Source organism: Pleurodeles waltl, chromosome 4_1 (genome assembly GCF_031143425.1).
Source record: "Pleurodeles waltl isolate 20211129_DDA chromosome 4_1, aPleWal1.hap1.20221129, whole genome shotgun sequence".
NCBI classification, from domain to species: Eukaryota; Metazoa; Chordata; class Amphibia; order Caudata; family Salamandridae; genus Pleurodeles; species Pleurodeles waltl.
This window is the reverse complement of record NC_090442.1, coordinates 538973348-538986352: the sequence shown is the minus strand read 5'-3', so window position 1 is coordinate 538986352 and position 13005 is coordinate 538973348. Positions and strand designations below refer to the sequence as shown.

The following is a 13005-nucleotide window of genomic DNA, read 5'->3' as shown; positions in this document are numbered from 1 at the left end:
TGTTTGGGTCCGATATTGTTGAGGGCTTTACACCCGAGGGTCAGAATCCTGAACTTGCATCTTTTGTGCACGGGTAGCCAGTGGAGGATACGAAAGTGAGGGGTGATAATGGTTCATTTGTGGAGGTCTAGGGTGAGTCTAGCTGTGGATTTCTGAATAGCTTGAAGGCAGCTGAGTAGAGAGTATTTCCATAGTTTAATATGCAGATGATGAAGGCTTGTGTTATCATTTTCCTGCCATCGATGAGGATCCATCTGAAAATCTATGTAGCATGCAGAGGCTGAGGAAACAGGTGGAGGCAACATTATTTATCTGTCGCTTGAAGGTGAGTTGGCTGTTGATATGATGCCCAGGTTGTGGGTGTGGTCTGTCGGGGCTTGCCTGAGTGCAGTGGGCAACCAGGTGTCTTCCCAGGGAGAGATGTTGTTTCAGTAAATGAGCGCTTCTGTCTTGTCCATCTTCAGTTTTAGGCACTTGGACCTCATCCACTTGGTGATGTTGGTCATGGCATTGCAAAAATTTGCTTTGGGGGTGGCATGGTCCTCGGAGAGGGAGAGAATGAGTTGCATGTCATCGGTGTATGAGATGATGTTGAGTCTGTGGGTGTGGATGATCTTGGCTAATGGTTTCATGTAGGTGATGAAGAGGGTGGGGGTGAGTGAGGACCACTGGGGCACACCGCAGATGATGTTTTATGGCTCAGAGGTAAAAGGAGGTAGGCGGATTCTGTGGGTGTGTCCTGTTAGGAAGGCATGGATCCACTTGAGGGCGTTGTTCCTGATACCAATGTGGTGGAGTCTGGTGATGAGGGTGTGATCGGAACTGATTTTGAACCCCGCTGAGAGACCGAGGAAGATTAGGGCTACTTTTTCTCTGTGATTGAGGAGGGTTCTGATGTTGTCCATTGCTGCGAACAGAGTGGTCTTGGTGCTGTGGTTGGTGCAAAAACAGGTTTGGGAGGTGTGCAGTAGATTGTTGTATTCCAGGTGTTTGGGGAGCTGTAGGTTAAATGGCTCTTTCAAGAACTTTGGCGAGGTAAGGTAGCAGCAAAATCAGATGGTAGTTTTTGAGTTTGCTGGGGATGGCGGACGGTTACTTCAGGAACTATTTCACTTCTGCATGTTTCCAAGCATTGAGGATGGTGGCAGTAGTGATGGAGGCGTTGACGATGGGAGCGAGAGTGCTGCTGATTTCTCTCTGTCCCAGGTTGAAGATGTAGCGGGGACTTGGGTTGTTGGGTGATCCAGAGTAGGTCGAGCTCATGAAGGCTGCTGTTTCCTGAATCCATAGTAGCTTCCGGTCAGTGATCACGTGGCTGAGGGTGGCGTGTGTTGGGGTCAAAAGGTGGTTGATGCTGGTGCATTGAGGGTCAAAGTTGTTGTAGATGGCTGTAACTTTGTCATGGAAGTAGTTTGCTAGTGTGCCTCAGAGGGCTTTGGAAGGTCGCATTGTGTTCTCGGTATCTGCCTCACAGGAGAAATCTCTAACAATGCTGAAGAGCTCCCTGGAGCGGTTGGAACTTTTCTCGATGCAGCTGAGCAGGGCATCTTTTTTTGCTCTCCTGAGTTAGTGATGATATTTGTTGAGGGCTGCTTTGAAGGTGGTGCATTTTGTTGGCATTTTGTTTATGCTCCATTGTCTTTCTAATTGTTTGCATTCTCTCCTTAGTGGGCAGAGTTCGGGTGTGAACCAGCTGGCAGGCTTGCTGGATCTTCTGGTGCTGGGGATCATTATGAGGGAGGGTGATCTCATTGGCACAGTTGGCAATCCATTTGGAGAAGTTGCAGGTGTCTTGCTCGAGGCTGCCGGAGGGGTTGGGTCTGTTGAAGTTTAAGGTGATGGTCCATTGGGTGTCAGTGATTTATTCCCACCTCCTGATAGGGGGGGTAGGTGGTGCAGTTGAGGGTTCTTGTGTGCTTGTTATGTAGAAGTGAATGAGGTGTCGGTTGGTCCATGTTAGCTCCATCATGTGTGATCCTGTCACTGGCATTAAAAATGGGGTCCAGGGTATGTCCTGTGTTGTGAGTGGGGCAGGCTGGTGACTAGTTGTTTCAGTCCAATGTTGAGAAAATGAGGTCACCCAGAAAGACGTAGTGCCTGGAGTTGATGGCCAGAGGGGGAGATAAACTCCATGATAGCTTTGCAGAAAACAGGGCAGGGGACCTTCCTTTGAGCCCTTTTTAGATTCCATTTCGCCAGCCTACCCTAAGAGTTTGTATGTACATTTTTTATATGACTGTTTACCACTGAAATCCTCCACATGTCGGTGGCTTAAAGAATCTTTATCTGATTTGTGTCCAGCCTGTGGGTTAGCACCAGAGACTTAGGAACATATTTTGTTCTTCTGCCAAAGCTACCTTAATCCCCGCTGACCAGTGTGTCTAAAACTAGGGACATGGTCCTATTTAATTGCTCTTAGGATTTTTAAAAGTGATTCCTCCACCCTAATTATGTTTGCAGTAAGTTATTACCTTACAGTTATATGGTGGAAATGGGGAATCAGTTCGTCTCAACTCTCAATTGTTCATAGAATTCTAGAATTATTTGTTCTTGAGCTTGTGTTTTCAAGATGTTAACTAATATAGAGGGCAAAAGTACATTTTGTCTGTTCTTAGGTTTCTGAACATCTCACTGTCTTTCCGTCTAATATCTATCAATTTTTATGGTTAGTTATGATTTGCTGATTTTTAATATGTGCTTTGATGGTTGCACTTTTAAGTGAATAAAGCTAAATTTGATGATGATGACCACTGTGGATTCATAACTATGGGTCTGCAAAGGACAGCAGGCTTACATCCCTGAATTTGCATTCCCAAATGGGAAAAAAATGTTTAATGCATCCAGTGTTCATTAAAGAGGGAGGTCAAGTTTTAAAAATAGTTTCCTTTTTGGTAACACTTTGTGAGGGTAGTTAGACAAAATATTGGAAACCAATTCAAGTCATGAATATCGAGGACAAAAATATTGTGAAGGTAAGTTTCTATAGGAAGCCCCATTTTACTATAAATAGCTCCCCATGTATGTACCTTGAGGAGATATGCATCTTCCTGGTATGTAGATGTGGAGTTAAGAATAGTAAATCTATACTTACCTATTTGTACTTACCTTCTTGATGTTTTGCTCCTTGTTATTTTTGACACAGTATTCTGTCCACGAGTTATTTTTGTCACTAATATTCTGTCAGTGATCCCTTTGTGAGGATGCAATAAGCATGAATTCAGGATCCGACAGGAGAGATGTGTCTTTGACCACTCATACCAGTAATAACATTCACAGGAATATGAAGGCCAGTGATACAAGTGGAAAAAGAGGAATGGGGTAAGAGAGAAAAAAGACATAGGACTCCACTACTCTGACTTGTTTCTTCTGATGGCCAAGGACATCTGCAAGATGTAGTGAATATCTGCAAAACATGAGAGATGATGAAGTAACTTGTCATTTAGAGTGTTATCCTTAACTGTGATAGAGAATAGATATATCTTGACAATATCTCTGTGTAACCAACTCTCTGTATTGAACTGTTAATTCCTGGAAATAAAACATGTGAAACATAAGAACCACAGCATATATATGTGTACGCTAACTCTTCACCCTATTGCTGGAATGGGTGTCTTACACATTGTCACTGTATGCTTTCTTGTGGAAGACGAACTATAGTTTCTACTTCCCTTCTGCAATATAGCCAAAATATTCACATCCTGTAATTCCCTATTCACAGCAATATGTATATGTATACTAGAATTCTAATACCTTGTGCATGACATTCGTATATACATATGTAATATAGTCCAATATAAGAATCTTCCTGTACCATCAAAGGAACTCTTAGAATCAATTAACAACTTGAACGATGTCCAGCAATACAAATCCTAAGGAAGTATTAGGTTTTAGAAAGGAAAACCGAGATACACGTAGGGAGGTCATGGCTATGGCTGTAATTTATCATGATAGCTAAGCATATAATATTGTGAACCATAAGGAAACATTTTACTCAAAAGTCCCAAATGGCTGCCATATCTCCTTTATATGCAAGAGTTTGTGGCCTGCTCTAAATTGTGGTTCATTGTCAGCATGCCGACACACAGCCTCTGTTCAGACAGTTCCAGCACTCTGTGATGACTGCCAGCCTTTCCTTCATTGAAAGGACAATAGCACAAGTGGGTTGGGAGTACCACTTCTCCATGCATGAGCCATGCTGAGCAGTAGGTAGTATCTCCATCCCCACTGCCTGATAGTTCAAGGGGAGTAGGCAGTTGTTTTTGTGGACCACTAGCTACTTCTCCTGAGGCTGCCTACATGATTCTCAAAGGGAAATCTGGTTCATCTTAGGGTTGGTAACTGATAACTAGTTTGCAACTACTGCTTTACATTCAATAGGAACTTTAAATAGGAAAGGAAGACCTTGTCATGTCCTCTCTTATTTGTGATTTGGAAAGAATTCCCCGACTTTTTAAAGGTCTTTCATACATTTAAAAAAAGAGTTTTGTAGTCACACAGTGTGAGTTTTTGCAAATGACATGCTTTACTACTAAAAAACAGTTTTGTACATAAGCCCTCAGGTCGAGAATTGTCAGGAACTTCAAAATCCAATACAGGCTTCTCAGTAGATGTGCCTCTCAGGCTTATTGCTGAAAATAAGTTTAGCATCTTTGAGACAATTTGACCTATCAACTGATTAAAACTGGGATTTATGACATCTAGAAACTTAGGACCAGGTGTACAACCTTTTGGTGTTGTGACTCGCAATTTGCAAATATTTGCGATTGGCAAATTGCTAGTCACAATACCAAAAGCGATTCCCAATGGGGTCGCAAATGACCTACCTCATTAATATTCATCAGAGAAGTCGTAATTTGCGACCCCATTATGAATGGCCGCACTCACAGGGATGGTGGCCTGCTAAGGACAGCAGGCCACCATGTCTGTGACGGCTTTTAAATAAAGCAGGTCCTTTTTTAATGCAGCCCATTTTCTGTAAAAGAAAACGGGATACATTTAAAAAAAAATATGAAAAGTTTTCTTTTCATATTTTCAGAGCAGGCACTGAAAAAATATTTTCGCATCCATTCACAAAGGGGAAGGGGTTCCATGGGGCTCCTTCCCGTTTACGAAAGGGTTAGCACCAAAAACTGGTGTTAACTGCGATTGTTTTGTGACCGCATTCACGGTCACAGACCAATCATACATAGCACTGAGACTCTCAATTGGGAAGGGAATTCCCCTTCTATATTGTGACTCGCAAACCTTTTTTGTGATTCAGCAAATAGATTACTAAATCGCAAAATTGGGTCTGTGCATTGGAAAATATTTTTTTCTTGTTGCAAACGCCCCGATTCTGTGAATCGGGCTGTTTGTGACAAGGAAAAAGCTTTGTACATTTGGCCCTTAGTGCCTTGATGTCAACATTTGTCTTTTATGACTATTATTGGAATATAATGTCCCTTACAGGTTGTAGATATAGCATTGTAGATTAGTGTTTTGATTTCATCTAGAGCAGTATCTCTTAGTTGAAATATGCAATCTTTTGTATACTTACATATATCCATCTTATCTTTTATAGAACTAGGTCTGTTCAAGTGGCTTTTTGACAAGATTTCTATTTTGCCTCTTATATATCTTAAAGGAAAGGACATCTTTGACATAGTTACCAATTTTGCTGAATTTCTTCCTTATTGCTGTATAACATTTAGGGTTTTTCCACTTGCTCACTCACACACTTACTCACTGAGTCATTAGCTCACTGACTCGCTCACTCCTCTATTCACTGTTCAGTCCCTCCCCCTTTTCTTTACCTCTGGCCTTACATCCCTCCTGTCCTTCTCTATTGCATTCCTTGCATTTCTTCCTTCCACCATTCCTACTTCCACTCTGGCTGCCCATATCTTCCATCCCCACTTCCTCTTGCCTGTAGCATTATAGCTTGCTGCTGATGACTGTAATGATTGTCAAAGGCCCTGTTCCTGAGTTTTTGGCCCAAGCCGCAAGGAGAGCCTTAGGAACCTGAAACAGAAGGGCAATTATGATATTAGAGCAGTCCACCCACTGATTGCAGAATGTTATTTCTAAATTAAACAGGGAAAACACAAAGGCAAGCATTGGAATGTTGGAGCAGGTCTCTACCAGCCAATATTGGCTTTGTGCAACTTCTGGGTCTTCACTGGAGCCATCAGAATTCCAGAGTTCTAATATATGATATCGCAGTTTGATGATCAGGTGGAGCTCTCACATGATTGGCTCTTCAGTTTTTTTCATGGCCCTATTTTAATTGGTAGCTGCTGCAATAGAATCCAAAGCTCAATGTATCATGCCTATGCCTTTCATTACCTGTAGATTATATTGAGAAGTAAAATGTTCTTACTATGTCCAATGTTCTTACAGAGACAAGAGAGCAGGAAAGATAAACGAGAGGCTTGTGATCACCTCAGAAATTATTGAGAACATACAATCAGTAAAGGCATACTGCTGGGAAGATGCCATGGAAAAGCTAATTGAAACCATAAGACAGTAAGTACTGATCCGGATATGAAATTGATTTCTTCATATTCTGTACAGTATATCATCAATTCTCTGAGTGCTAATGCAATGCTTGCCACTAGTCTTTTTTGGCTGTTAAAAAGAAAATATTTATTTCCCGATTCCAAACTAGTTAGTGTGGCAAGGAATTGTGAGTTATTGTTTACATATGTCTGGACATAAAAAGATTTTCACTTATTTATTATAATTTTTGTATTTAAAAACAAAATGTTGTCAGAAATGTGGTTAACAATTTAGGAAGGAGGAACACTTACCAATTTGAAAGACAAAATTTGTTTAAGTTAAAACACATTTCTAAGGGAATCTCTGCTCGACCTCAGGTAGTTACGTTCTATTTGTACCATCAATTTTAAAATTGGGAAAACAACATAATAAAACTCCCAAACCGATTTAAAAAAAACAGAGAAACTTATAATAAGCAAAAAGGCACAACAAATCAATTAAAATCTTATCAAGGGGATCGGATATATGATTTTTTTAAGGTTTAAGGCAAAAAGCTGAGCGTGTATATATAACGTATATATTTCAAACCTTCATGTTATTTTGTATTTTTAATCACTGTCCAAGTGAATGGGAAACTGTCCGCCCCAGCTCAATTTCTGTAATGCGTAACTCTAAAGTGGATAATGCCACCAAGAATTCCAATTATATTAACATACATCTACACTCATATGCTTCATATTTCAAAACATTTTGAAAAACATATCGAGGAGATGATATGATGTGTTTATTATTCACACAGACGTGCAATCCAGCTACAAAGGAATCAGTCATATCATTTGATCTTTCTGCAGTGTTAATCAATTTATGCTTAAAACTATTAACTACTAAATTAATAGAGTTACGTCGCAAATACTTGCCTAAAAAATCTGGTGAGTTATAAACCGCATTATTAACATTGGGATATCAAAGCTGAACCAACCACTCCTTAACATTTTTAAGACGTTAAAAATGGAATACCAAATTCGCTCCAAAGACAGGTGAAGCACGAATCTCACTGAAAAACAGGTTTACAGGATTTTAAAAAGATAAACACAATGGTCATAAAAATAGCTCACCTTTCTAGGCCCAGAATACAGATATTCTTACACAGTATTGCCAATTCACTTAAGATGATTGCACCTCTCTGATTATGAAAAACAGTCTGGGGTCAAGTGAACCAGCAAATGGGTCAATCGGTATCGGGCTGAAGTAAAATGAAGAAACTGCCTACTTGAGCAAAGATGGAGGAATATTTGAACAGCTGTAAGGGGTAAAGGAAGAGCCATAACGAAGTCCATAAAATGGCTCAAAAGACATACTTCACTGAATGCTTTTCCTACCATTTATCCAAGTAGCTTGCAAGTGTCTTTCTCGGCATTCACACCTTTGGAAGAGGAGGAGGCATAGACTCTAGTATTAAAGGCCAAAGCATCAAACCTGCCAATTGAGCATTCCCCGCAGTCTCCATCTAAAAATATCCTTTTGAACCTCATACACATGGTTAAAGCATCCCTCCCATACGGTTATTTCACTAAACCGATCATATTTTTGCTTTTTTGTTTTTCTCTAATTACAGAAGGTCCCATGCTCGGTATGCCATAGAACTCAACTGCACCTCACTGAGGGCTCTCAACAACGAAAGTGATCTTTGGTTGCCTAGGTTACTCTGTAGAGAGAACTAGGGTGTGTCGTTCCAGTTGAAGGGCTGTTAATAATACCTAATATTTATGGATGTTTAACCCCTTCGCTGCCAGGCCTTTTCCCCCTCCTGTGCCCAGCCTTTTTTTGGCTATTTGGAGCAGTTCGCGCTTAGGCCCTCATAACTTTTTGTTCACATAAGCTACAGACGCCAAATTTGCGTCCTTTTTTTCCAACATCCTAGGGATTCTAGAGGTACCCAGACTTTGTGGGTTCCCCAGAAGGAGGCCAAGAAATTAGCCAAAAAACTGTGAAAATTTTGTTTTTTTCAAAAAAATTGGAAAAATGGGCTGCAGAAGAAGGCTTGTGGTTTTTTCCCTGAAAAGGGCATCAACAAAGGGTTTGCGGTGATAAAATCACCAGCTTCCCAGCTTTCAGGAACAGGCAGACTTGAATCAGAAAACCCAATTTTTCAACACAATTTTGGCATTTTACTGGGACATACCCCATTTTTACGATTGTTTGTGCTTTCAGCCTCCTTCCAGTCAGTGACAGAAATGGGCATGAAACCAACGCTGGATCCCAGAAACCGCAACATTTTTGAAAAGTATACAAAAATCTGAATTCAGCAAGGGGTAATTTGTGTAGATCCTACAAGGGTTTCCTACAGAAAATAACAACTGAAAAAGAAAAATATTGAAATTGAGGTGAAAAAAACATCAATTTTACTCTACGTTTTACTCTGTAACTTTTTCCAGCAATGTCAGATTTTCGAAAGCAATATACCGTTACGTCTGCTGGACTCTTCTGGTTGCGGGGATATATAGGGCTTATAGGTTCATAAAGAACTCTAGGTACCCAGAGCCAATAAATGAGCTGCACCCTGCAGTGGGTTTTCAATCTATGCCGGGTATACAGCAATTCATTTGCTGAAATATAAAGAGTAAAAAATAGCTATCAAGAAAACCTTTGTACTTCCAAAATGGGCACAAGATAAGGTGTTGAGAAGCAGTGGTTATTTGCACATCTCTGAATTCCGGGGTGCCCATACTAGCATGTGAATTACAGGGCATTTCTCAAATAGATGTCTTTTTTACACACTGTCTTACATTTGGAAGGAAAAAATGTAGAGAAAGACAAGGGGCAATAACACTTGTTTTGCTATTCTATGTTCCCCCAAGTCTCCCGATAAAAATGATACCTCACTTGTGTGGGTAGGCCTAGCGCCCGTGACAGGATATGCCCCAAAACACAACGTGGACACATCACAGAAAACAGAGCTGTTTTTAGCAAAGTGCCTACCTGTAGATTTTGGCCTCTAGCTCAGCCACCACCTAGGGAAACCTACCAAACTTGTGCATTTCTGAAAACTAGAGACGTAGGGGAATCCAAGATGGGGTGACTTGTGTGGCTCGGACCAGGTTCTGTTACCCAGAATCCTTTGCAAACCTCAAAATTTGGCTAACAAAACACATGTTCCTCACATTTCTGTGGCAGAAAGTTCTGGAATCTGAGAGGAGCCACGAATTTCCTTCCACCCAGCGTTCCCCCACGTCTCCCGATAAAAATGATACCTCACTTGTGTGGGTAGGCCTAGCGCCCGCGACAGAAAACGCCCCAAAGCGCAACGTGGACACATCCAAATTTGTGAAGGAAAACAGAGGTGTTTTTTGCAAAGTGCCTACCTGTAGATTTTGGCTTGTAGCTCAGCCGCCACCTAGGGAAACCTACCAAACCTGTGCATTTCTGAAAACTAGAGACCTAGGGGAATCCAAGATGGGGTGACTTGTGTGGCTCGGACCAGGTTCTGTTACCCAGAATCCTTTGCAAACCTCAAAATTTGGCTAAAAAAACACATGTTCCTCACATTTCTGTGGCAGAAAGTTCTGGAATCTGAGAGGAGCCACGAATTTCCTTCCACCCAGCGTTCCCCCACGTCTCCCGATAAAAATGATGCCTGACTTGTGTGGGTAGGCCTAGCGCCCGTGACAGGAAATGCCCCAAAGCGCAACGTGGACACAGCCAAATTGGTGAAGGAAAACAGAGGTGTTTTTTGCAAAGTGCCTACCTGTAGATTTTGGCCTGTAGCTCAGCCGCCACGTAGGGAAACCTACCAAACCTGTGCATTTCTGAAAACTAGAGACCGAGGGGAATCCAAGATGGGATGACTTGTGTGGCTCGGACCAGGTTCTGTTACCCAGAATCCTTTGCAAACCTCAAAATTTGGCAAAAAAAACACATGTTCCTCACATTTCTGTCGCAGAAAGGTCTGGAATCTGAGAGGAGCCACGAATTTCCTTCCACCCAGCGTTCCCCCACATCTCCCGATAAAAATTATACCTCACTTGTGTGGGTAGGCCTAGCGCCCGTGACAGGAAATGCCCCAAAGTGCAACGATGGACACAGCCAAATTGGTGAAGGAAAACAGAGGTGTTTTTTGCAAAGTGCCTACCTGTAGATTTTGGCCTGTAGCTCAGCCGCCACCTAGGGAAACCTACCAAACCTGTGCATTTCTGAAAACTAGAGACCTAGGGGAATCCAAGATGGGGTGACTTGTGTGGCTCGGACCAGGTTCTGTTACCCAGAATCCTTTGCAAACCTCAAAATTTGGCTAAAAGAGCACATGTTCGTCACATTTCTGTGGCAGAAAGTTCTGGAATCTGAGAGGAGCCACGAATTTCCTTCCACCCAGCATTCCCCCACGTCTCCCGATAAAAATGATACTTCACTTGTGTGGGTAGGCCTAGTGCCCGTGACAGGAAATGCCCCAAAGCGCAACGTGGACACAGCCAAATTGGTGAAGGAAAACAGAGGTGTTTTTTGCAAAGTGCCTATCTGTAGATTTTGGCCTGTAGCTCAGCCGCCACCTAGGGAAACCTACCAAACCTGTGCATTTCTGAAAACTAGAGACCTAGGGGAAGCCAAGATGGGGTGACTTGTGTGGCTCGGACCAGGTTCTGTTACCCAGAATCCTTTGCAAACCTCAAAATTTGGCTAAAAAAACACATGTTCCTCACATTTCTGTGGCAGAAATTTCTGGAATCTGAGAGGAGCCACGAATTTCCTTCCACCCAGCGTTCCCCCACGTCTCCCGATAAAAATGATACCTCACTTGTGTGGGTAGGCCTAGCGCCCGTGACAGGAAATGCCCCAAAGCGCAACGTGGACACAGCCAAATTGGTGAAGGAAAACAGAGGTGTTTTTTGCAAAGTGCCTACCTGTAGATTTTGGCCTGTAGCTCAGCCACCACCTAGGGAAACCTACCAAACCTGTGCATTTCTGAAAACTAGAGACCTAGGGGAATCCAAGATGGGGTGACTTGTGTGGCTCGGACCAGGTTCTGTTACCCAGAATCCTTTGTAAACCTCAACATTTGGCTAAAAAAACACATGTTCCTTACATTTCTGTGGCAGAAAGTTCTGGAATCTGAGAGGAGCCACGAATTTCCTTCCACCCAGCGTTCCCCCACGTCTCCAGATAAAAATGATACCTCACTTGTGTGGGTAGGCCTAGCGCCCGTGACAGGAAATGCCCCAAAGCGCAACGTGGACACAGCCAAATTGGTGAAGGAAAACAGAGGTGTTTTTTGCAAAGTGCCTACCTGTAGATTTTGGCCTGTAGCTCAGCCGCCACCTAGGGAAACCTACCAAACCTGTGCATTTCTGAAAACTAGAGACCTAGGGGAATCCAAGATGGGGTGACTTGTGTGGCTCGGACCAGGTTCTGTTACCCAGAATCCTTTGCAAACCTCAAAATTTGGCTAAAAAAACACATGTTCCTCACATTTCTGTGGCAGAAAGTTCTGGAATCTGAGAGGAGCCACGAATTTCCTTCCACCCAGCGTTCCCCCACGTCTCCCGATAAAAATTATACCTCACTTGTGTGGGTAGGCCTAGCGCCCGTGACAGGAAATGCCCCAAAGCGCAACGTGGACAGAGCCAAATTGGTGAAGGAAAACAGAGGTGTTTTTTGCAAAGTGCCTACCTGTAGATTTTGGCCTGTAGCTCAGCCACCACCTAGGGAAACCTACCAAACCTGTGCATTTCTGAAAACTAGAGACCTAGGGGAATCCAAGATGGGGTGACTTGTGTGGCTCGGACCAGGTTCTGTTACCCAGAATCCTTTGCAAACCTCAAAATTTGGCTAAAAAAACACATGTTCCTCACATTTCTGTGGCAGAAAGTTCTGGAATCTGAGAGGAGCCACGAATTTCCTTCCACCCAGCGTTCCCCCACGTCTCCCGATAAAAATGATACCTCACTTGTGTGGGTAGGCCTAGCGCCCGTGACAGGAAATGCCCCAAAGCGCAACGTGGACAGAGCCAAATTGGTGAAGGAAAACAGAGGTGTTTTTTGCAAAGTGCCTACCTGTAGATTTTGGCCTGTAGCTCAGCCACCACCTAGGGAAACCTACCAAACCTGTGCATTTCTGAAAACTAGAGACCTAGGGGAATCCAAGATGGGGTGACTTGTGTGGCTCGGACCAGGTTCTGTTACCCAGAATCCTTTGCAAACCTCAAAATTTGGCTAAAAAAACACATGTTCCTCACATTTCTGTGGCAGAAAGTTCTGGAATCTGAGAGGAGCCACGAATTTCCTTCCACCCAGCGTTCCCCCACGTCTCCCGATAAAAATGATACCTCACTTGTGTGGGTAGGCCTAGTGCCCGTGACAGGAAATGCCCCAAAGCGCAACGTGGACACAGCCAAATTGGTGAAGGAAAACAGAGGTGTTTTTTGCAAAGTGCCTACCTGTAGATTTTGGCCTGTAGCTCAGCCGCCACCAAGGGAAACCTACCAAACCTGTGCATTTCTGAAAACTAGAGACCTAGGGGAATCCAAGATGGGGTGAC

The 13005-nt window shown here is 42.9% G+C and overlaps 1 protein-coding gene across 1 annotated transcript in view; it reads left to right on the top strand.

The window, feature by feature from the left end:
- Positions 1–13005, top strand: part of CFTR (CF transmembrane conductance regulator) — a 1002572-nt gene that overhangs the window by 286864 nt on the left and 702703 nt on the right. The window contains exon 7 of the mRNA XM_069228908.1: positions 6379–6504. Coding sequence (XP_069085009.1) covers positions 6379–6504 — 126 coding nt within the window. The remainder of the gene's footprint in view (positions 1–6378; positions 6505–13005) is intronic.